The sequence below is a fragment of the Chelonia mydas genome, chromosome 2 (assembly GCF_015237465.2).
Source record: "Chelonia mydas isolate rCheMyd1 chromosome 2, rCheMyd1.pri.v2, whole genome shotgun sequence".
NCBI lineage: Eukaryota > Metazoa > Chordata > Testudines > Cheloniidae > Chelonia > Chelonia mydas.
In genome coordinates this window covers 136,187,066-136,213,579 of record NC_057850.1, presented here as the reverse complement: position 1 = coordinate 136,213,579, position 26,514 = coordinate 136,187,066, and the positions used below count along the sequence as shown (strand labels likewise).

Sequence of the window (26,514 nt, the reverse complement as noted above, 5' to 3'; positions counted from 1 at the left end):
TGAATCAGACAGCACCAAAAGATTTTAAAGCATTTTTGCAAACTTGACTGCAGCAGATATCACCTCCACTCAACTCTGCAACTGCTTTATCTTGGCCAAAAGCATAACTTTCAATTTATCTGAGCTGAGACATAGCCTATTCACTTTTACGCAGATCTCTACCTTGCTCTTCAAGAGTAAGAAGCTTGCAAACTCTGGAGTCAGTGAAAAGGAGATGTAGAGCTAAGCATCTTTAGTATATTGAGGACACTGCAGCCCAAAACACTTCACAATCTCACCTAGCAATTTCTCATACATGCTGAACAGGAAGGAGGACATGATGAAACTCAGAGAGACAAGTCTCCCCACAAGAGAGCCACTGAGGAGGTCAAGTAGTTGTCTAACACTTGCCACACATACTTCCATTGGTTTGAGGTTTGTAGTTGCTATGACCAAGGAGAAGGAAGTTCTATTTGTCTCAAGCTGAGCCACAACAGAGGACTGTAAAATTTCTCCACAGTGCAACTAATTATACCTGTAGCAGGTTCTCCAATATCAGTGTTCAGTCTTCTCCCCAGCCACTTCATCCACTACATACAATTTGTATACCATAAAGACCAGCAAGGACTATAAGGATGTCTACTATAATAAAAATGAAGGGCATGCCCTTACTCCCCTCCAGGATATGAAGAACATGGTGAGCGACCAAAGAATCTTGACACACTTATTATCAATCTCCTGTCTTTCATGCCAAAGAGATTTGCATTCTATTGTGCAGGGGTTAGCATTACAGTTTCTGATCTGAAATGAGCTAGAATTTGTATCACATAAACTATGTAGCACCTGGATACATGAATGGGCACAAACTGAACATATGAATGTATCCATTCTGACATAGACGATATAGCAAGAGGGGTTTTTGTTTAAAAAGATATTAATTACCCCTCCATCACTACCCCCACACCTCTGGAGCCAGAAAGGTGCAGGGGAGTCTCCCCCTTGCCTAGGCACCATGGCCCACGCAGTGTCACCTCCTGCCTCCACCCATGTGAGCTTCAGGACAAAAGGAACTGCTGGGAGGAGCTAATTAAAGATTCTCTTAGCAACAGAAAAGTGTCTGAAGCAGGTACAGCCATACCATGGAGGAACGGAGACCCAGCCAGGATTGCCACTTCCTAAGACCCAGAACTGTGCAGGGGATACCACCTCCCCAGGGACACCAACGCCCATGAAACCTCACCCCTCCCTGAAGCCATGTGAGCTTGGGGACAAAAGAAACTGCTGGAAGAAGCCAGCCAGAAACTCAGCCAGCAGGAGAAGAGAATAGCAGCTCTAGCAGAGACCTGCTTTGGACTCTGATGAATTCATCAGTGCCCGACAGCTGTGCACATTTTTTACTCTGGACATTCTCTCCCCTCTGCAGTTGGTTGTTTGCTCCAACTCCCTCCATGCTCACCCTCACAGGCTGTTCATTTCAGCTTCACTCCATCCTCTCCATGCTCCTGTTATATGCTTTCTGTTCAGTTTACCCCTCTGCCTCCCTTTTCTCTCTATTCAGCCAATCCTTTCTCTACAAAACCCTATCTTTTTTAATACGAGAAAGAAAAAAAAAAAGCATGGAACTAACATGACATTTGCAGACCATCACGTTGTTCACTCTGCTTTTATGTTATATTCCTTATCCCCCAACTCTTTTTTCGCTTATTTAAATTGTAAGGTCTTCAGGGTAAATAGTGTCCCTTACTGTATGTTTGTGAGTAATACAGGGGGGTCCTGTTCTTGGTTGAAGTCCCAAGGCAGTACTGTAATGCTAACTAATAATAACCATTGAAGGAACAGGAATGAATGAGAATTAGCAATAAAATGAGAGAAATAAAATCAGCCAGACAGTGCAACTATGATGTTTTGTACTTGCATCAACTTTGGGACCAACCTCAGGATTTTTACTCCCCAGGCAGGTGAAAAATCATTCGTATGTTGCACGAAACAGCTTGGCATCACAAGGTGTAGAAAGGAGGCCAAATTTTAATTTTCGGAATGCTCTCTGACCAGGAAACTAATGAAGACACATTACTGGAGGCCTCAAAATAGCCTTGTGTTTCACCTTGCTGGCAAAAAGGAAAGTGCCAAAACAGAGAAACGAATAGTAGGGGTGAAAAAAATTAGAACATGAACTTTCTGTCCCAGAATTAAAGGGTATTCACAATGCTCAAAATGTGTAAAGGGTGTATCAGGTCGGAACAGAAAATTACTAAAATAATAAAAATAAAAACAAGAATAACCCGTCCTAGTAGAAATTAATAAAGCAATGTTGTTCTCTTTTAAACAGAGAATTCTATGAAAATAAATTAAGATGGAGTTAAGGAAAACACTTGAAAAATATTGTTGTCTTTTTGTTATGGTCCAATCTCATCCGTGCTTAAGACCTCTGATTAAATGTAAAAAAATTGGGGCTATGAATTTCTCTTCCTTCTTTTGTCCAAAAAAGCAAAGCTATCTATTAGCTCAGTTTTGTCTAAGGATGCAGTTTCGATGCACAGAGAACAATTTATTCTGTGTTGGGAGTCTATTTTGGTTAGTTATTAATACATTATATGTATTTTTCATTATTTATATTTATGCTCAGAAATTGTATAAGGGATACATTTTAATCTCTAAATAAACAAACAAACAAATATTTGGGGACTAAAACATGATACTGGGAATCTGGAGCCTATCACAGTCTAAATAGTATTTTATGCTCAATGCTGGATCCTCTTTAGGATTAGTAGTTTCCCCAAAGAGGATGATTTTAGCACAGTGCAGCACTAAATCTGATTCTCATGCTGGCTTTAGTTCAGCTGAAAAGGTTATTCCTCAAATGTGGAGCTACAAGGGAAATGGCTGGATGCATGTATTTTCATGTGCGATAGTATAAAAGGTTTCAGCTTCAGCAAAAGTACACAGCACAGCATTCAAGAAAATACAGAGAATTTGGGACACATTCTAGATGATTTCTATTTCCCTTTTAATAAATGTTGGAATTGGGAAATATGTATTTCTCATCCAAAAACAGTAGAGACTGACCTGATATAACACTCACTGTGAATAAGAGTCCTTTTCTTCCATGGACTTCAATGGGAGGTTAAGGTCCTATATGCCATGGCAAGGAAATATGGGTGGGAGGGAATACAAGGAGAGATATTATGGAGAGGAGAGGTGGGGGAGGGAGCTGGATAGGGCCCTAATATCTTGAAACAGATTAATTTGTCTCAGACCAATCAGCTAAGTTTTCCAAAGATAGGAAGCACTTCTTAATATGAATACATTAAAATTATACAACATATTTGCTATTATTTATTGTGATATATAAGAGCAAATGGATTTTATTTTTATTGTTTTTAACACCACGTATATATGAACACAACTAAATAAAAAATTGCTTATCCAAAACACGAGCACTGGGGTTTGGAATTTTTAGGAATTACACCTGCATAGGAATGAAATATCCGGCATGCCACAGATGACGTTTTAATATGGTACATCACAGTTACTAGTGATATTATATAGCCCAGGTAGCATCTTAGAGCTGAAAAGCAGCTGTGTAATATTCCTTTCACTTAACTAACATGCATGTATCATTCTACAAAATGCTGCAATATCTTAATGCTCTCTTTTGGAACCTAGCCAGTTGGTGTACATAATGATAACTTGATAGCAAGTCCAGCACTGGAGCTACACAATCTTTGAACTTTTTGTTTGCATTTCATATTACTTTCTTTTATAATACGTTGCCTGGAATAATCCAATGTGGAATAATATTTTAGATTATCTGTTATATCCCAGGTCTTCTAGCATCAGCATAGACATAGGAATTGTTATAGTGGCTCAGAGCAGTGGTTTATCTAGACTAGCTTCACATTTCTGTGGCCAGTGACAGATGCTTCAGAAGAAGATTCATAATGGGCAAATATGGAATAACCTGCCCACTGAAGAAGTTTTTTTCCTACATTTATATTTTTTATCCTGTATAATGTAATGTGGATGCTCTTCATATAATGTTAGTCCTGATCAGGATGAAATCTTTGTTAAAGTCATTTAAGAGAAGAACTATGTTCCTGTTCTGTGTTTGGCATCCAGCACCAACATCACAATCTTTAAATTAGTCCTAGACACAGAGATGACTATTATTAGTTGAACAATTAGTATGGTTGGTTTTGGAGCAGTGCAAATCTGGAATCTTCTTCCAAAGCATGAACTGTGCTGCTGTCAAGAATGACTCAGCTAGATTTTCAGGACTCTGCGTATTCACAGAGCTCTGCTGCACAACCATGAGAATCCATCATTTGATCTGCCCAACAACAGGATTTAGCCCTAAAGCTCTCATGCAAGAGTTCATCCTAAAAGAATCACAAACATTTCCTAGTACATGGATACTCAATTAACAACTAATGCATGTGTGTCTATGTATTTATTTTAAATTATTATTTTAATTGATGGTATAACAGTCTATTTAACAACTGCTACTTTTTATACTTTGAGATAAATTAATATTATTAAACTCTGTGGGAATTGTAATTTTTTCAGCATACTTCATTGCATGCAAACTAACTCAGTCACATTTGGGTGCAATGTGTAAATTTGCATTGCACATTTTTAGTGAAAGCTAAATGCTCTTTGTAACTTTTTTGTTTTATCCTATGCTACCTTGGAAGTGAACTTTAATCTTGACTAATGGTACCTTTAAAGCGCACAAAAATATTTTAGTTCCAACCTAAAAAATTAAATTATAATGTATATATAAAATTGTAAAGGGCTCCCACCTATTATATTCTCTAACACCATTTGTGCTTGGTTCACTTTCTTAAGCAGCTATTTTCATCAATAAACCAGTTAATCAATTAACACTGGTGCAAACTGCAAACAGGATGTTATTTGGTAACCAACACATATTTGTATTCACAGTTATTTGCAAGAATATGGATTTTTTTTCTGCAAAAGATACTTTGTAGAACAATATGCAACAGCTTATTGGCGTTGTAGACTTGGAGGTGATAGTATATACCTACAATTACAACTTAATATTAAGCAAAGGGAGCCCCAAGTGCTGTGCCCACATCTTAAATCTACAAATGAAATAATTAAAGCTGATGAATAAATGGGATCACATCATCAAAGCAGATGCCATAAGATACACAGAAGCATCAATATAAAAAGCCTTTCAACAAATACTGTATGTGACACAGCAAAACCTAAAAGAACTGACACAACAAACACTTCAATGGTAGAATCCCATATCAAAAACACAAAAGTACCTGTTCAGCATAAAAGGGTTGTGATGAAGAACTGACATAAGGCCTTATTCTCAGACACATAATAGCATGCAAATTCCTTCAGTCAGATGGTACATCCAAAGACCATAATGCCAAAAAATAGTTTACACTAACCAAGTGACAAACCGAGAGACATGGCCAGAGCTATCAGTAAGTAGTTTGCTAATGTCAGAATTCCTCAGGAGTGGATACACCATATCCTGTGACTGCTGGAGGTGAATAAGGAATGAAAAGAGAGACATGGTTCTAAGAACTAAAAGGGCACTGCCCACCTATTAAGGGTGTCCTGCATATGATTTTTTTAATGAGTTTATGTTTTTTGCTACTTTCTACAAATAAGAACTAACAGTTCCTCTACTCCTCCCATAGAGAAGTCTATTTATAAGATAAAAAGCAAACAAAACAGGAATGTCAAGCCTACTTTGGCTGGGACCCTTCTGGTCATCAGAGGGATGTACATTGTGAACCCTCTGACATTAGTTGAAGAGATTGTGTTGTTTTAACTTGAAAAAAGATATCCTCTGTCAAGTGTTAATTAGTCATTTTTATTGGAGTTAAATAAGTGTTAAGAAAAAAACAAGCCTTGCTCTGTTTTCAGTTTCTTGAGATATAATTTCACTAGTTTACAAGGTACTATACTGTCTTCCTGTACTTCTGAAAGACATGTACTTCTAATGTAAAAAACCAAACAGAAATACTCCTGAGGTACAGAACATCACAGGTGAACATCCAGCACCCCCATGTTCATCCTTATAATATGATTGTGTGGTATCTAATGCAAAGTTTGTCATATCAGGTGTCATCGGAAGGCTCATGATGCACTGAGAATTGTTGTTATGGTAATGTTATAGTAATCATTGTTATAGTAATGTTACAGGTTGTAATTTCATATATATAGTTATGAGGCTGAGAATATGTCCTCACGGCTTAAAGCAAGCCCAGGCAAAAACTCTCACAGAGCAGAGGTGCAGTTCACACCTCATCAGGGCATGTATGGGACAAACCCAGTCCAGCCTCACAGGAACAAAGGACATTGGCCTAAGCAACAACAAAGGATCTGTTGGACTCTTGAGTGAGTCACCCCCCTTCCTTTGGTCAGGTTGGGACTGTGATGAGGTAATTCCCACCTGACTCTGAAGGGGGGAGCAAAGCCAAGAGGGAAGAAAGGACATGATAAAAGGGAAAGATGTTTGCCATGCTCTTCCTCTCTCTTCCACCTTCATCTACAGACATCACCACCAAGCGACTGAAGCGCTGATCAAAGGGGAGAGCCTGGCTGAAGGGCAACCAGCCAGCCTGTGGTGAGAAACATCTAAGTTTGTAAGGGCATTGAAACTGTTAAGATCAGCTTAGAATGCGTTTTTCTTTTATTTCATTTGACCAAATCCTTGTTATGCTTTGACTTATAATAACTTAAAATCTATCTTTCGTAGTTAATAAATTTGTTTGTTTGTTCTACCAGAAGCAGTGCACTTGGTTTGAAGCATGTCAGAGTCTCCCCTTGGGATAACAAGCCTGGTACATACCAATTTCTTTGTTAAACTGACAAACTCATATAAGCTTGCAGCGTCCTGCAGGCATAATTGGACACTGCAAGACGGAGGTTCCTAGGGTTGTGTCTGGGACCAGAGATATTGGCTAGTGTTATTCTGTTGCAAGTAGCTGGGAGCAGCTTACATGCCAGAGGTTGTGCGTGAAGAGCCCAGGAGTGGGGGGTTCTCACAGCAGAGCAGGGTAAGGCTGGCTCCCAGAGTCAAGGATTGGAATGACCTAGCAGATCACCAGTCCAGATAACACCAGAGGGGAATGTCACAACACCTTTTTTACAAAATAATCAGGCCTTCTTATACATCATAAAGAAGAAAACGGGGTGGAGGGGAGAGGGGGCAGGGTGGAGGCAAGGCCATATTCTCATTTGCAGGCCATCTTTAAGGCTTAATAAATGACTTGCTTTAAAAATGTCCTTTTCCCTTTGCAGTATTGTAGGTCCAAAATTCACTTGTTTTTAATACCTATATTTAGATCTGGCTAGCACAATGAATATGTATTTTTAAAAATTTTAAGACAAATATAGATGCCAGTGTCTTTTGGCTCCAACTTTTTGCAAGTCGGGTGTACAAGAAAACCTTAAAAATATATGTATAGCCACTATTGGCCTATCAATCCAGAAGGCAGCGTAATGCTGAATCTTAGGGAGTCAGGGCCATAGGCGTTGTCTCTATTCTGATTGTATTGGGGACGGAGTCACTGTGCTGGTGTGCAGACCCTGAGGGTAGGAGTTGCTCATTACCCCTTGGCATCAAACCACCTGGCCAACAAAGGAGCGGTGTTGATAGGCTATAGAAGATGCCTTCATACCTCAAGGATGGTTAGCACAATACAAAGCTCACCAACTCTTAAGGTGTGTAAGAGGAGATAATAGAGACTTCTTTAGAATTTCTATGGGTAGGTCCCTACCAAATTCACGGCCATCAAAAACACATCACGGACTGTAAAATCTGATCTCCCACCATGAAATCTGGTCTTTTGTGCTTTTACCCTGTACTGTACAGATTTCACATGTGATACCAGCGTTTCTCAAACTGGGGGGTCCTGATCCAAAAGGCAGTTGCGTTGGGGGGGGGGGAATGGTCACAGGTTATTTTGGGGGGGGGGTCGCAGTATTGCCACTCTTACTTCTGTGCTGCCTTCAGAGCTGGGCAGCCAGAGAGCAGTGGCTGTTGGCCAGGTGCCCAGCTTTGAAGGGAGCACCATGGCAGTAGCAGCACAGAAGTAAGGATGGCAATGCTATACCATGGCACCCTTACTTCTGCGCTGATGCCCTTAGAGCTAGGTGGCCGGAGAGTGGTGGCTACTGACTGATGGCCCAGCTCTGCAGGCAGCAGCGCAGAAGTAAGGGTGGCAATACCATACCATGCCATCCTTACTTCTGTGCTGCTGCTGGTGGAGGCTTTGTCTTCAGAGCTGGGCTCCTGGCCAGCAGCCGCCACTCTCCAGCAGCCCAGCTCTGAAGGTAGCACCATCGGCAGCAGCAGTGCAAGAGTAAGGGTAGCAGTACTGCATCCCCCTGCAATAAACTTGGGACCCCCTCCCCCCCCCACACAACTCCTTTTTGGGTCAGGACCCCTACAGTTACAACACCGTGCGATTTCAGATTTAAATAGCTGAAATCATGAAATTTACGATTTTTAAAATCCTAAGAATGTGAAATTGACCAAAATAGACTGTGAATTTCGTAGGGCCCTACCCATGGGTAAAGATCACCGCTCTACAGATTGATTGTAAATAGTAGGAAAGCCAGAAGAATCTTAATGATCAAACTTACAAGTGACAAACAATTTTAAACAAAATTTACTCTTTGACCTGCTGACATTGGCAGTTTCTTCCATGCTTATTTAAATTTTATAGAATAATTTTCTTACTCCATAAAAACAAAACAGTCTAAAATTCAAAATATTGGGAAGTTTTAACACATTTATAACAATATTTTATAATGTGCTATTGTATGCCTTGGGCAGAAGTGTGTTTTCTTGAGATTTGTGGAGAAAGGGAGCCCCTCAAGAGGTGTGTGCGTATACATTCTTATAACTGCTAAGCATAATACCACCTGAAGAAGAGCTCCATGTAAGCTCAAAAGCGTGTCTTTCTCACCAACAGAAGTTGGTCCAATAAAATATATTGCCTGATCCACCCTGTATCTAAGCATAATATCACATCATCTGTGAAAGGAATAAAGAGTATTTGACAGCAATAGTGGTCAAGTTGTCCAGAGTTCTCTATTTAGACCTCATTCAGTTAACCCTACCTATGAAAACTTTTAGGCATACTAAACCTAGAAATTAAATGCTATAAACTCTGGTTCTTCTGCTAGCTGGACTCCTTTGATTCAATGCTTTTACAGGAGATTTTCCAAATAACTTTTAGGAAAACAGAACAAGAAGCTAGGATCATCTCCTTCACTGTCACTTAATTTAACCTAATTTTTTGGACAGCATAACACTAGAGTTGCATATTATGATGCTGACAGTTTTTGGTGGTGGAGGAGGGTAGGGGGAATTAATTGCAAAAGGGCACTTGGGTAACCTGCCTGATAATATACTGCAAATCCTTGTATGAATCCTGTTCATCTTCAAATTTATCTATTTATGTCAGACAAGAGAACATATGAGCACAGTGGCTGTTACTATAGCAATGAAACTCAGATGATTTTAAGAGAGAACAAAAATTCACCACTGAAAGAGATTCAGATCTGTAGTTAGGTGATTTAGAAGACAAAACAGCCTCTCAATTTCAAGATCTGGCTTAAAGTTTGTGCTTCTTGGAGAAATGAAACTGGTGATTCCTGCTTGTTCCATAATCCATAGTAAATACCACACGGCCATCACATATAATTCAGTATAAGCTAGCGTATTTGAAATTTCTGCTAAGAAGTAGTGCAGAAATTGTCAATTACACCTAATCACATCAGACCAAGGAAGGGGCATTCCCCTACGTGAGGTTTTTGTTAAAAAGGGGGGACGGGCGGTAGAGAAATAACTTATTGTGGTGGAATGTTCAGTACTTTGACTGTGGTTAAAAAACAGGATTTCAGTGCTTAATGCTGCAAGTCCCTTAACCTTCTCAATAAAAGATTTACCTAATATTTAAAAGATCTGATTAATCAATATGAGTAAAGAGGAGTGGTTTTTTTATAAGGTTTACATCTAACTAGTGACTGAACTGAAACCATAATTCTCACTCAAAAGGTAGTTTTCAAAAAGACCCTCCAAATTCTTTAATCTTCCTGACCCCTTAATGTCTTGTATTCATTAATTTAACTGTCTTATATGCAGCTGCTGCTATATGGATACATTACTTGTAACAGATACATTTAAAACACAATTTTTCAAACAAGATATATTTAGAGGTCAGAGTTCCCGAATTAATCTTTTTTCCTCCCTCATTCGTGCAAATGTAATAATGTAAGCCAAATATAAAAACATTTTAACACGAAACCAGGCTGCCCATGCAGACAATGAACAAAACACTTAAAGAGTTAAATGGCTTCATTTACCTGCTAGGGTGCCAGGTCTCTGTAGTGTAGCAGTGGCATATAGTTCCTGGGAATGCTTGCTGTACTGATCTGATGTGTGGACCAGCCGTTTGGTAGGAGACAGAGTAGCATAAGTGCCAATGGTGGAGCTTAGCTGATGTATAGGAGAGGAGGAAATATTAGACTGGATGGTGGGTGGAGACGTCACACGAATTGGGGAAGGAGAAAGTCCAGCTGAAGACACAACAATATTGATTGGTGAGCTGGTGCTGTAAGACTTGGCTAGCCGGCTTGGAGACTGCTTGGGAGAAGAGACCCGCTGCGTGGTGCTGTATCCAGCGCTCTCCGATGCTGAACCCACCCGCTGGAGCTTGGTTGGAGAGCCCACCTGCTGCATGGACAGCGGGGAGCTCACTCTCTGGGCTGGCAGAGTGGAGCTGGAGTAATAAAGGGTAGAAGAATGCTGGGAATCAGGCAAATGGAACGCGCTCCCATGGCTTGGCACAAAGGACTCTCTTGACTGAGAAGGTTCAGATCCAGCTAAATGGGCTGCTCGACTAGTTGTGCCCTGTACCGAGGAAAGAAAACAGAACCATCAGAAAGAGAGACAGAAAAGAAAAAGAGGAAAGGAGTTAAATATATTTTAACCCAGCCTTGCAAAATGTAACCCCTCTGCTATAGAGAAAATTCAGTGCTACAGAAAAAAAAACAAACCAAACCAAACAAAAACCCTTTTATGACCTTAATAAGGTTTGAAACAAATGCCTTAGGATTAAGAGACTAATCTGCTAAAACATTTTTGTCCTTTAACAGAAAATATTTCACAATTCAAGTCCACAACAGTAAAAAGTTCCCTTTACCATTCAAGTTGATATCTGGTTTAATGTATATTTTACTTTTATACAATTGTTAAATATTGTTATTAATCAGTTTCTTGTCCTGAAACACAATGACATAGTTACAGTTTATCCACCAAAACATTTAGTCTGGAGATTTTTTTTAAACAGCATCATTTCAAACTTTTATTTTCTTTACACTCCCCATGTCAGCTCACTAAAAAAAAAAACAAAACCACAGGCGTTCAAGAAGCATTTTAGTTGACAAACTTTCTTCATTGAAAAACAATTAACATCCTTGTTATAAGAGGAGACTAGCCAGAATAATATACTCCTCAGAATTTGCTGCTGCTGCCACCACACAGACTGATTTCTGCCATTTGAAATCAATAAATACATTTTTAAAAGAGATGTAGACTTTCAAATCAGACTCTTGCAGTTGTAAAGGAATTATGCTTTCCAGTACAGAGAAATGCTGCAACTGAAACCGAAGATACGAAAAAAGCAGAACAAAAATGTCACCCTTCCTAGCGTGTGAAAACCCAGCTCCACATCTCTCTCTTTCTCTTCTCTCTCTCAGTGCCTGTGTGTGTGTGTCTTTTCTCTCTCTCTCTCTCTCCCCCTTTTTAAGAGCCCCCTGCAGCTGTGTCTTCAGAGAGAAAGGCAGTTGCTTCTTATTTATTTACAAGGCACAAAAGAAAAGGAGGGCAGGGGTGGAGCTGTGGAGGGGGTGGGTACTTTCCCCGAATCCCATCCAGAAAGAAATTTGCATTCGAATGAAAACAGTGCATTGCCAGCCACTTTTGCACAGGAGGTCTTAGATCTTCCTAGCAGCATGTAGTGCAGCACAAAGTTTTCCTTAAATCTTGTAATTTAGACAGAGGGAGAGAGAATACTCAGCAGATGCTACCTGTTAAACATTTCAATTATGTGCCTGAGCCCCTTCTGGAACAGCAAAGAATAGAATGTATACTCTTATCTCCACAGCATTCCAATTTTTATCAGGGATCTTAGGCTCAAGAGATCATCTGTGGCTGTTAATCTGGTAACATTAAAATCCTCTAATAACAGCACCCTGGAGTGAGAGATAGCTGAGCATTCTGTTGCAAGACACTCTCTTGTTTCAAATACATTCTCTCCCCCGTTTCCCCCACCCCCCAATCATGAAGAGGATTATTTGAAACCTTAAACAGTGCTCCAAATCCTGGAAGTTGATAGTGCAATTTGAAACATTCCAATCAATGCTTTTTGGATTTTTTTTAAAAATTCAGTCAAAAATGTATTTAGAAAAGAGACAGCTTTTTTTAAATACTGCAAATTCTTTTATTTTAATATGTGAAACAATCCTAAATTCTCTAACGATGAACTTCAAAAATTGTATTTCTTTGTATATGTATTACTTTTATTAGTACACTGGCGGGCGGGGTGTTGTTTGTTTTTTAAATAATGTCCTGTATGAAAGCAAGTGAAACAAAAAAAGGAACCAATTTATCCCTGGTATACAACTCTATTTATTTTGACTCATTTAATTTCAGTGAGTTACCTTCTGGATGAATTTGGCCCATTGTATGAGGAAAGAAATAAAAGATGATCAGTACAAGTTGCTGTAAGCTTGCATTGTCTGTGAGCTCCCCTCCAGCAAAATCTTAGATATTTTTACTTCTCTTGTATAGCTGGGGTCCTCCCCTGATTATGTGTGCTTTACTTAGTGTTGGGAAGAATATTCTAACATATTTTTATCTCGGTATTGGTAATAAGAGGGTATAAGCAATATTATCACACAAATCATGTGTTTCAAAGGACTTTTCAGCTTTGTACTTCAGAAAGGTAGTAGGCATAGTAGTTCATAGTAGAGTTGCTAACAAAGATAGTAGACTGTAAACAAAGATAAGACATTTCAAATCTCACGTACACAGAGAACTGCTTTGTCTACACCCCAGTGGGGGATGATCCTCACAGGGGGAAAAAAGGTACGAGAATGGAAAACTCACTACACACAAATTACCTCTCCTCCCCCCATCTCTACTAATGGCAGCAAGATCGCTTGAAAGACTAAAGGAAGCATAATTGAAATGGGGGGAATGGTCCTGGCCCGGAGGTTTTCCAGCCAGTACAGACTGCTGAAAGCTTTTGGGTGAGAGAAACCTTTTTGCTTTTAAACCTATTAGCCTTGGAAAAGTTTAGAAATTAGCTTGTGTTTATCTGTTTATTTCTTTTGTTACCAACTCTGACTTTTATGCCTTATCACTTGTAAATCACTTAAAATCCATCTTTCTCTAATTAATAAACTTGTTTTATTGTTTTATCTGGATTCAGTGTGCATATGGATTGAAGTGCAAGGGGCACTTCTCTTGAGACAGCAAAGCTGGTGCGCACAATCATTCCCAATGTTGGAATGACAGACTATGAGCTTGGACTGTTCAGCAGTGCACTGTACAGTGCAATACACACATTCCTGGGGTGCAAGGCTGGGGCTGGGGATATATGGGTGTCACTCTGCATCTCTTCCTGGATGGCTGGGAGACCATTCATGTAAAAATCTGGGAGTGATTTTACTTGCTAGTGGCTGTGCATGAGCAGGCTAGGAATGGCTGATCTGACAGGAAAGCAGTGTAAAAGGAAGCCCAGGCTAGAGAATTAGGGAACTCAGCAGTTCAACAGTCCAGGTTGCACAGTAGGAAAGAAGAAATGGGACCACAAAGCACTGAGGCTGGGGAGGAGATTAAAGATAATTTAGGTACGGCCCAGCACCTAAATGAATACTTTGCCTCAGGTTTTAAAAGGGTAATGAGGAGCTCAGGGGCAGTGGCAGGGTGGCTAATGGAGGCTAAATGATGATAAGTAAGTAAAAATGACCACATACAAGGTGAAAGTAAAATTCAAATGGCTTAATAGGACCAAACTGGGGAGCCTGGATAATCTCCATCCAAGAATATTAAAGGAACTGGCACATGACATTGCAAGCCCCATAGCAAGGATTTTTAATGAATCCACAAATTTGGGGGTTTTACCCTATGATTGGAGAATTAGAAAGAGAGAAACTATCTTTAAGAAAGGACCAAAAAAGTGATCTGGGAAACTACGGGCCCATTCATTCCACCTCACTTGTATGCAAGGTCTTGGAACAAATTTTGAAAGAGAGAATAGCTAAGGACATAGAGATAAATTGGCATAAAATACAATATGGTTTTACAAAGGTTACATCTTGCCAGACCAACCTGATCTCTTTGTTTAAGAAGATAATCGATTTTCTAGACAAAGACAATGCAGTACCTCTAATCTACCTGGATTTCAGTAACACATTTGATACAGTTCCACATCGGAAATTACAGTTAAATTGGAGAGGAGGAAGATTTATACAAGAATCAAAAGGTGGGTAAGGAACTGATTAAAGGGGAGAATATAGTGGCTCATGATGAACTGTCAGACTAGAAAGAGGTTATTAATGGAGTTCCTCAAGGATCAGTCTTCAGACCAATCTTTAACATTTTCATTAATGATCTTGGCATGAAAAGTGATAGTGTGCTAATAAAATCTGTGGATGGTACAAAGTTGGGAGGTATTGCCAACATGAAGGAGGATGGGAATATTCTACAATATTTGGACAATCTTAAAGACTGGAGTAATAGAAATGGGATAAAATCTACTAGTGCAAGGTAATCTATGCATCAAGGAAATCTATGCATGCACATAGGAACCAACAACAAGAATTTTTGCTATAAGCTGGGGACATATCAGTTGGAAGAGACAGAGGATGAGAAAGACCTGGGTGTATTGGTTGATCACAGGAAGAATATGAGCCACCAATGTGATGCACCTGTGAAAAAGGCTAATGCCACTATAGAATGCATTAGTTGAGTTATTTCCAGTAGAGACAGGAAGTGTTATTATTACCACTATACACGGCACTGGTGAAATCTCAGCTGGAATACTGTGCGCAGTTCTGGTCTCCCGTTTTTAAGAAAGATGAATTCAGTTCGGAATAGGTGCAGAAAAGGGCTACTAGGATGATCAGAGGAATGGAGAACCTGCCTCACGAGAGGAAATTTAACAGTTTAGCTAGTTTAGCCTAAAGATATGATAGCTTTCTACAAATACATCAACGGGGTAATCAAAGAAAGCGAGGACTTATTTAAGTTAAGGGCCAATGTTAACATAAGAACAAATAGATAATATGGCCATCAACAAATGTAGGCTTGAAATTAGACAAAAGTTTCTATCCATCAGAGGACTGAAGTTCTGGAACAGCCTTCCAATAGGAGTAATGGGGCAAAAAATCTAATTTGTTTTAAGACTGAGCTTGATAGTTAACGGAGGGGATGGTACGATGACATTGCCTACAATGTATTATGGCCCATCTGCACCTGCTATTAGCAAATATCTCCAATGGCTGCAGATGGGACATTAGATGGGGAGGGCTTTGAGTTAGTATGGAGAATTATTTCCCAGGTATCTGGCTGGTGGGTCTTTCCCACATCCTCAAGGTCTAGCTGATCACAATATTTGGAGTCAGAAAGGAATTTTCTCTTGGTCAGACTGGCAGAGACCCTGGGTGCGTTTCTCTTTCTTGTAAAGCACGTGACACAGGTCACTTGCTGGTTTGAACTACAGTAAATGGTGGATTCTCTGTAACTTGAAGTCTTTAAATCTTTAACTTTTTTCAAGTCTTTAAAGATCTGAAGACTTTAGTAACTCAGCCAGAGGTTAAGGACCTACAACAGGAGTAGGTGGATGAGGTTCTGTAGCCTGCTATGTGCAGGTGGTCAGAGTAGATGATCATGACGGTCCCTTCTGGCCTTAAAGTCTATGAGTCTACATAGGCACTAATAAGAATGCATCACAGGATAGCTCACAGACAGCATATGATGTCAGGAACCTCTGAAGCATTCTGAAGAAGTAGAATATCCAAGCAATCTTCTCTGAGATCCTTCCTGTGCCACAAGCAAAGAAAGACAAAAGGCAGAAGATTCTGGAAATGAATCACTGGCTACATAAGTAGTGTAGGGCAGAGGGTTTTGGTTTTGTGAAACATTGTTGCACCTTCTGTGGGGAGAGGGGAGCTGTATAGTTTGGATGGCCTCCACCTCAGCAGAAGGGGGACCGATCTTCTTGGGAACAGGCTGGCTAGAGTAGTCAGGAGGGGATTAAACTGATAGCAAAAGTGGAGGATAAAAAGAGGGATGATATGAGCACTCACTTGGTACAGAATCAAGATGGTGAGAACAAAATTAACCAAAGAAACAAAGGACACGAAGAGAAAAATTATTTAATTACCTATACATCAGTGCTAGGAGCCTAGATAACAAACAAGAGGAATTGGAATTGCTCATTTATGAGCATGAATTTCATCTAGTTGGTATTATTGTAACCTGGTGGGATGATTCCCATGATTGAAATGTTAAAGTCAATGGTTATAATCTACTTAGGAAGGATCAAATGGGCAAAAGAGGAGAGGGAATGGCACTCTGTCAAAAATTACATTACCTGTTTCTGAGTCACAGACAACTCAGAAGAAAATTATCTTAAATGCTTATGAATCAATGTCCTAATGTTGCACAAGCACAAGACAGGATATTAGATGGTGTCTACTACAGACATAGCATCTGGAAGAAAAAGGAAGTTGACAGTAATGATATAAATCAGAAGATAGGATTTATACAAAATTGCTAAGGGAAGTAAAGAGACACAAGGAGAAATCTATGGCCAGAAGAGTTAAGAACATAAGAACAGCCATACTGGGTCAGATCAAAGGTGCATCTAGCCCAGTATCCTGTCTTCCGACAGTGGCCAATGCCAGGTGCTTCAGAGGGAATGAACAGAACAGCTAATCATCAGATGATCCATCCCCTGTCACTCATTCCCGGCTTCTGGCAAACAGAGGCTAGGGATACATCCCTGCCCATCCTGGCTAATAGCCATTCACAGACCTATCCTCCATGAATTTATCTGGTATAGTCTTGGCCTTCACAACATCCCCTAGCAAACAGTTTCATAGATTGACTGTGCGTTGTGTGAAGAAATACTTCCTTTTGTTTGTTTTAAACTTGCTGCCTATTAATTTCATTTGGTGACCCCTAGTTTTTGTGTTATGAGAAGGAGTTAATAACACTTCCTTATTTACTTTCTCCATACTAGTCATGATTTTATAGACCTCTATCTTATCCCCCCTTAGTCATCTCTTTTCCAATCTGAAAAGTCCCAGCCTTATTAATCTCTCCTCATAAGAAAGCTCTTCCACACCTCTAATAGTTTTTGTTGCCCTTTTCTGAACCTTTTCCAATTCCAATATATCTTTTTTGAGATGGGGCAACCACGTCTGCATGCTGTATTCAAGATGTGGATGTACTGTGGATTTATATAGAGGCAATATGATATTTTTGTCTTATTATCTATCCCTTTCCTAATGATTCCCAACATTATGTTAGCTTTTTTGACTGCCACTGCAGATTGAGCAGATGTTTTCAGAGAACTATCTGCAATGACTGCAAGATCTCTTTCTTGAGTGGTAACAGATAATTTAGTCCACATCTTTTAATATGTATAGTTGGGATTATGTTTTTTTGATGTGCATTACTTTGCATTTATCAACACTGAATTTCATCTGCCATTTTGTTGCCCAGTCACCCACTTTTGTGAGATCTCTTTGTAACTCTTTGTAGTCTGCTTTCGACTTAACTATCTTGAATAGTTTTGTATCATCTGCAAATTTTGCCACCTCACCGTTTACCCCTTTTTCCAGATCATTTAGGAATATGTTGAACAGCATTGGTCCCAGTACAGATCCCTGGGGGACACCAGAAGAAGAGGGAATATTTTTGTATTTTAGGAATAAAAAGAATCCTGACAATGGTATTATGGTAGAATTATCATTATGGTAGAATTATTAATAATCATGCAGAAAAGGAAGAAGTGTTCAATACATTTTTCTGTTTCGTATTTGGGAAAAAAAGACAAAGTCTAATTATATGATGTTGATAAGATTCCATTTGATTAGTATCGCAGGAGGATGTTAAATAGCAACTCATAAAGTGAGACATTTCTAAATCAGCAAGTCCAGATAACTTGCAACCAAGAGTTTTAACAGAGCTGGGGCGCTGGCTAGAGCATTAATGTTGATTTTCAATCAGTCTTGGAACACCGGGGAACTTCCAGAAAACTGGAAAGAAAGCTCATGTTGTGCCAATATTTAAAAAGGGTAAAAAGGGTAAACCTGGATAATTAAAGGTCTGTCATCAATCCCGGGCAAGATAATGAAGCAGCTGATATGGGACTCAATTAATAAAGAATTAAATGAGGGTAATATAATTAATGCCAACCACCATGGGTTTATGGAAAATAGATCCATCAAACTAACTTGATATCTTTTTTGATGAGATTATAAGTTTGGTTGATAAAGGTAATAGTACTGATGTAATATACTTAGACTTCTGTAAGGTGGTTGACTAGGTACCACTTGACATTTTGATTGAAAAACTAGAATGATATAAAATTAACTAGGCACAGATTAAACAGATTAAAAGCTGGTTTCTGATGGGTCTCAAAATGTAATTGTAAACTCAGAATCATCACCATGCAGGTGTGTTTCTAGTGAGGTTCTGCAGGGATCTGTTCTTGGACCTAGGCTTTAAACATTTTTATCAATGACCTGGAGGAAAACATAAAATTATCCCTAATAAAGTTTGCAGATGACAGAAATACTGGGGGAGTGGTAAATAATGAGAAGGGACAAGTCACTGACACAGAACAATCTGGGCGCAAGTAAACAATATGTGTTTTAATATGACTAAATTTAAATGTATACATCTAGGAACAAAGAATGTGGGACATACGTACAGGAAGGTGGAATTCTATCCTGAGAAGCTATGATTTTAAAATGACTGGGGGTTGTGGTGGGTAATCAGCTGAACATGAGCAGCTAGTGTGATGCTGTGGTCAAAAGGGCCAATGTGATCCTCGGGTGCATAAACAGGGGAATCTCAAGTAGGAGCAGAGACGTTATTTTACCTCTGCATTTGGCACTGGTGTGACCACTGCTGGAATATCATGTCCAGTTCTGGTCCCCACAATTCAAGGAGGATGTAGATAAACTGAAGAGGGCTCAGAGAAGAGCCACGAGAAAGATTAAAGGATTAGAAATCATGCCTTAAAGTTATAGACACAAGGCACTCAATCTATTTAGCTCAACTAAGAGAAGGTGAAGGGGTGACTTGATTACTGTCTATAAGTATCTACATGGGGAACAAATATTTAATAATAGGCTTTCAATCTAGAAGATAAAAGTATAACATGATCCAATGGCTGTACATTGAAACTAGATGAATACAAACTGGAATTTGATAGGAAGCTAGGAGGTTGTTGAATCCTCTTGCTTTTGTCTGCCTATGGGCACAGTTGGGAAAAAATAATTCAGAGGGCCTACCTTCTGCTTGCACAAAACAGGTTACTTAACACCCAAGAATCAGATTTCTAAACAAAATGCCTGTTTGTGTGTTCATGAAAGGAGGGCCCTTTGAAACTGTAGCTCATTGTATACAGTTTATTGTTGATGTCTTCCTACCCTTATTTTATATTTTTCACTCTTAGTAATAGATGTTGTGAGAACACTAATAGAGCTGTGAAAAACAGAACTTTCTGTTCCATGTTTAGACAAGCAAGAGAGAAAGGTAGATTTTGAGATTGGCCAACAGAGCTTTGTATCCCCATTGAAATTCCTGGGTATTGATTTGGACTCAATGGTCCAAATAGTCTAAGTGTTGTGTGTCTGTCACCCAGCTAAAAACCTGCACTGATGCATACAAATTGATTTTCAGGCATTTAGGACTGTATCTTAAGAGTCAGAGACGATTGAATGAAAATATCACAATGTAAGATTAGTAACTGTTCAAAAAGTAGTGAGGAGGAGTAATTAGGCGTGCAAATCAAAGTGTTGAAAATCTTGTGTGCACAAGGCTTATTCTGGTCAGATAGCTCTAGATGACTAATAACTACAACTAAGAAACATTAGGTAGACCCAAAACTACTTGCTAATAAAATGACTTGTGGGTAATTTAGCAAAGGGAAGACATAGAATCATAGAATCATAGAATATCAGGGTTGGAAGGGACCTCAGGAGGTCATCTAGTCCAACCTCCTGCTCAAAGCAGGACCAATCCCCAACTAAATCATCCCAGCCAGGACTTTGTCAAGCCTGACCTTAAAAACCTCTAAGGAAGGAGATTTCACCACCTCCCTAGGTAACGCATTCCAGTGTTTCACCACTCTCCTAGTGAAAAAGTTTTTCCTAATATCCAACCTAAACCTCCCCCACTGCAACTTGAGACCATTACTCCTTGTTCTGTCACCAGCTACCACTGAGAACAGTCTAGATCCATCCTCTTTGGAACCCCCTTTCAGGTAGTTGAAAGCAGCTATCAAATCCCCCCTCATTCTTCTCTTCCGCAGACTAAACAATCCCAGTTCCCTCAGCCTCTCCTCATAAGTCATGTGTTCCAGTCCCCTAATCATTTTTGTTGCCCTCCGCTGGACATTTTCCAATTTTTCCACATCCTTCTTGTAGTGTGGGGCCCAAAACTGGACACAGTACTCCAGATGAGGCCTCACCAATGTCGAATAGAGGGGAACGATCACGTCCCTCGATCTGCTGGCAATGCCCCTACGTATACATCCCAAAATGCCATTGGCCTTCTTGGCAACAAGGGCACACTGCTGACTTATATCCAGCTTCTCGTCCACTGTAACCCCTAGGTCCTGTTGTGCCTCGGGTAAGACATAAAAGATAGTGGATGACAAAACTGTACTGGAACAAACTGACCAACAGGAATACATTAGCCTATCCACATCTATCTATCTATCTATCTATCTATCTATCTACCTATCTACCTATCTATGCAGAGTTACAAATCTAGGTCATTAGGCAAACAACAGATCATTTGGGATCTCAGTGAAAAGATTTGAGGAATAAAGCTCAGAGAAATGACACTTCACCAAAAAAACTAAAGCCACATCAAACTATTGTCATCTTTATCACCAATAAATAAACAAATAATACATAAATAAAATAAATAAATATATACAAATTGGGAAAAAAATAAAAAAGATTCTATTCTCAGGAGAAAGAGTTATCAGATTTGTCTTTGATATATGGATGCTAAGGTGAGCCCTGAATATATATGTATTTATATAAAATTCTAATCTACACATCGTAGGCACTAAGAAGTAAAATCCTTGTAGGCAACTAGGTAACTAGTTCAGCCTCACAATGACTTTTGGTCATCTGGCTGCTTGGGAATGAAATGAAGGTGTGATTCTAATGTCATATAGTAGGTGTACAGTTAACATTCCTGTTATCAAACAACCACAATAAAGTATATTATGCCTAATGCATTAATATGAGCCTGGCTACTATCTGTTAGGAGTGTCAAGATAGATAATTTAAAAGTATATGTTTAAAAATACCAGCGCTTCTTGTTACATATATTGTTATTTAATATAATAAATATTTCAGTTGTGCCTGGGGTAAGGAGTATCAAAGAAAGCCCTTGTAAAACACAAAGATATCCAGAGTTCCGTGTGAGGAGCAAAAATATTAAGGGCAAACCTAGATCCTATTTCAGTCACCAGTAAAACCTGCCATTGACTTTAACAGAGCAGGACTGGGCTGTAAAATTGACTAACAGAAATTGTATGTTTGAAGATTCCCTAGAGACAAAGGTACAAAGAAGAGCCAGTAGAACTGATTGCATAAAGTTACGTAGGCCAGAGGCAGGCATTTTCCTCACTCACTTCATGCTGCGTACAACCTCTGAAGATACCACAATTTATTTGGTCACACAAAATTACACATCCAAAACTCATACTAGTTTGACAACCAGACTCGACTTCCATGTTTTGATTATCTCACCCAGTGTGTGCTGTACTTATTCAAAATTCTAATTTAAAAATATAGTTTTAATCGTAAACTCAACATGGGAAGAAACCCCAAAATGTCTCTTTGTAAGAAAGAACAAACATTATTGCAATCACTTTAATTCAAAAACATAATGTACTCCTTTGAAACTGAATAGTAATATTCTTTTAAGTGTAGCACTAAAGAAACCAGTGCACACCAGGTTTAAATAATTGAGTAGATTTATTTATTCCACAAAACAAATCACCACCAGCTTTTTTAAAGTTCCAATTGAGTCATGCATATCTTCTTCTGCTTGTTTTTCCACTAAAACTGTGTCAATGCTACAAAACCCACACAGAGATGTGACCTGCAGAGTGGATACTTGGTCAAAATGGGGCACTGTATGCTTGGACATACATTCTACACAGGCCACATTTTCATATTAAGTAGAAGCATTTTAGAACTTCGTGAGTCTGCATAATTAGAATTCTGTGTATATATGAGGGAATAAATGTTGCTGTACTATGCTTGTCTTTTTTCGGAGTTGATGGGATTCGGAAGAGAGAGGAGAGTCCTCTCTGATGTGTTCAGTTTTCTAGAGCAACTCATGCTACATTTTTATACTTCCCAAAGTAGTTTAGTTTTTAGTGCAATTTCTGTCCAATTATCCTTATTGTGGCATGCAAAGATCCTGAGTCTATCCTTCTCCCGTCTACCCTTCTCCCATATTCTGAGCACAGGCTTCAGAGAAGCAAATGAAGATACAGTGGCAGTAGCTGGTTTGGGGATCCAAAATACTAGCAGAAGGCAGTTCTACTTTCTATTTTCCATGAATACAAACTATTCTTGGGAATTGCTCTATTTCCTTTCATGGTCAAAAATACTTCTCATGCCCATATTTGAAATTCAACTTCAAATACACCATCTGCTAAATCCTGCCAGAGGCAGTGTGAAGTCACTATTTTGTATGTTGTTTGGGTAGAATATCATGCAGCCTAGCGGCTGCCATATACATAATCCAAGTAAGGCAGCTAAAAAAGCCAGAGTAGATCTTTGACTGTACCAGCAAAAGGCATTCTGGTTTTAGAGTTTGCTTTCACTATAAACCAGACTAGTGCCATGTCACGGTTTTGTTGAATGACAAAAATTCAAGGCTCTGTCATGGAGGATAGAGGGATAAAGTCATAAAATTCCTGGTAAAATGCCAATACTCCTGGGTCACAATAATTTTTAAATAAAAATCTTTTATTTTGTAATTCAAATTGATTTAAAGATTTAAAATGTATATGCTAGTTCTAGGGTGACCAGATGTCCTGATTTTATAGGTTTCAGAGTAGCAGCTGTGTTAGTCTGTATCCGCAAAAAGAAAAGGAGGACTTGTAGCACCTTAGAGACTAACAAATTTATTTGAGCATAAGCTCACGAAAGCTTATGCTCAAGTAAATTTGTTAGTCTCTAAGGTGCGACAAGTCCTCCTTTTGATTTTATAAGGACAGTCCCGATATTTGGGTCTTTTTTTTAATATGGGTTCCTATTACCCCCCCCGTCCCCAGTCCAGATTTTTCACACTTGCTATCTGGTCACCCTAGCTGGTTCGCTCCCAAAGCATTTAGCAGCACAGGAAAGCGTGCAAGGGAGAACTCCTGCTGCTGCCTCAGCCTCTGCAAAGGCAGCAGCATCCGTAAGTGCTGGAAACATCCTCAACCAGCAATGTAAATGCTACGTCTTTCCTTAAAAAGATCAAAAACTATCACAAAATCTGTGACTAACCACGAACTCTAACCATGAGCACTCCAGCTCCCCTTTACCTGCTATGCTCCTCAGGTTTTAAGTTGGTAGCTCTCTAGGTTATAAGTAAAACTGGTCACAATCCTGTCTTCCAAACTGAGTACTCACTATTTACCTACTTGTATGAAAATTTCCCATATCAACAGTCATTCGTATTGTCCGTAATAAAAAGTCATGACAACCATGGACTCTGTGACAAAAATGAAACCTTAATTAAAAATATAGAACATAGTATGATTTGAACACAATATAATTTGGGGAATTATAGGGAAACTGGAATAACCCCAAGCAATTGGTATGCTGTCTCTATAATCTATAATTGAATACTCCAGTTTGACAAAAAAATTAGAATTCATTTTGCAGCAACTTTATAGAAAATTCTCAAACTAACTAATTGATTAAATTAAATTGTCTGAAAATTACATTTTCAAAAATTATTCCCACTCCGACTGCTACAGCTTGCTTTGGGACTATTTAAATACTTTCCCACACACTTGGGTATCACACTTGTTCAGGGACAGTTATATTCCTTGCACAGAGATACCAGAAGCAATTCATATGAACAATTCCAGCTCCTGTGGATGATCTAGACAATCCAATAGTGATCGCAAAATGGGGTCCAAGCAGGAATTCCTGACTCCCTTTAATCAATGACTGCTGCTGGCTCCATATTTACAACTTTCCACACACAACCTCCCCTTTTAACAATCTTCTCTCTCAGATATCTTTGATTGTATTTGTTCCAAGTTTTAGAGGGTGCTCTTTTATTTTAAGTTTTCTAGACATATGTCAATTTGCTTTATGTTGGGGAAATAGAATCCCATTTAAAAATAACACATGAAGGCACACAACTGAATATTGACAATGTACAAGTGCTTATATACAAATGCTAGAAGTGTAAATACTCTGATGGGTGAACTTGAGTGCCTAGCATTTTAAATGAGGATATTGATATAACAGGCATTTCAGAAACTTGGTGGAATGAGGATATCAATGGTACATGGTAATACCATGGTACATAATATATAGGAATGACAGAGTAAGTCGCCTTTGTGGGGGAGTGGCATTATATATAAAGGAAATAATAGAATCAAATAACGCACAAATCTTACATGAAACAAACTGTACCATAAACTTCTTATGGATAGAAATTCCATGCTTGAAGAATAAAAGTATAGCAGTAGGAATATACTACCAACCACCTGACCAGGATGGTATCAGTTACTGTGAAATTCCCAGGGAAATTAGAGAGGCTATAAAAACAGAAAATATAACATTAATGGGGGATTTCAACCATCCCCATATAGACTGGATAAATGTCAGCTCAGGACGTGATGAAGAGATAAAATTTCTAGACACCATTACTGAATGCTTCTTGGAGCAGTTAGTCCTGGAACCTACAAGGGGAGAGGCAAACCTTGATTCAGTCGTAAATGGAGCACAGGATCTGGTCCAAGAGGTAACTATAACTGAACCACTTGGTAATAGTGACCATAATGTAATTAAATGTAACATTCTTGTAAGGGAGATAATAACCAAAAAAACCATTATGGTAAAATTTGACTTTACAGAATAACTACACAAAAATGAGGATGCTTGTTAGATGGAAATTAAAAAGAACTGTCACAAGGGTTAAATGCCTGCAAACAGCATGGGGACCATTTAAAAACACCATAAGAGAGGTTCAGACTAAGTGTATATTCCAAATCAGATAACACAATAAGAGGACTAAAAGAATGTCACAATGGCTAAAGAGAAGAGTAATGGAGACAGTCCGAAGCAAAAAAGCACCCTTTAAAATTTGGAAATCAAAACCTAGTGAGGATAACAGGAAGGAGCACACACACTGGCAGGTTAAGTGTAAAAGTATAACAAGGAAGATTGAGAAAGAATTTGAGAAGCAACTTGTGAAAAACACAAAAACTAACGGTAAGAATTTTTTCAAGTATATCAGAAGCAGGAAGCCTGCTAAACAGGCAGTGGGGCCAGTAGATAACAAAATTGTTAAAAGAACAGGAGTACTTGTGGCACCTTAGAGACTAACAAAGCATCCGATGAAGTGAGCTGTAGCTCACAAAAGCTTATGTTCAAATAAATTTGTTAGTCTCTAAGATGCCACAAGTCCTCCTGTTCTTTTTGCGAAAACAAACTAACACGGTTGCTACTCTGAAAATTGTTAAAGGAGCACTCAAGGAAGATAAGCTCATTGCAGAGAAGTTAAATGAATTCGTTGCATCAGTTTTCAGTGGATGTGGGAGAGGTACCCACATCAGAACTATTCTTTTTAGTTGATGCATCTGAACTTCAGTCCCACACTGATGTGTCAATAGAAGAGGTTTTATGAACAAATTGATAAATTAAACAGTAATAAGGCACTAGGACCAGATGGTGTTTACCCAAGAGTTCTGAAGGAATTCAAATAGGAAATTGCAGAACTACTAATTGTGGTATGTAACTTATTGCTGAAACAAACCTCTGTACCAGATGACTGGAGGGTAGCTAACATAATGCCGATTTTTAAAAAGGGCTCCGGAGGGGATCCTGGCTATTGCAGGCCAGTAAGCCTAATTTTAGTACCAAGCAAATTGGTTTAAACTACAGTAGAGAGCAGAATTATCAGACACATACAGGGAAAGAGAAGTTATGCCTCACCAATCTATTAGAATTTTTGGAGCATGT

The 26,514-nt window shown here is 39.0% G+C and overlaps 1 protein-coding gene across 13 annotated transcripts in view; it reads right to left on the bottom strand.

The window, feature by feature from the left end:
- CTNND2 (catenin delta 2) overlaps positions 1-26,514 on the bottom strand; it is a 1,164,839-nt gene that overhangs the window by 449,843 nt on the left and 688,482 nt on the right. For 9 of the 13 annotated variants that reach the window (XM_037893329.2, XM_037893327.2, XM_037893326.2 and 6 more), the window contains one exon: positions 10,345-10,891. In XM_037893329.2, the coding sequence (XP_037749257.1) occupies positions 10,345-10,891 (547 nt within the window). Of the gene's footprint in view, positions 1-10,344; positions 10,892-11,556; positions 11,824-26,514 lie in introns of those variants that run through there. The other 4 variants (XM_037893332.2, XM_043540256.1, XM_043540255.1 and 1 more) reach the window with 4 other exon arrangements.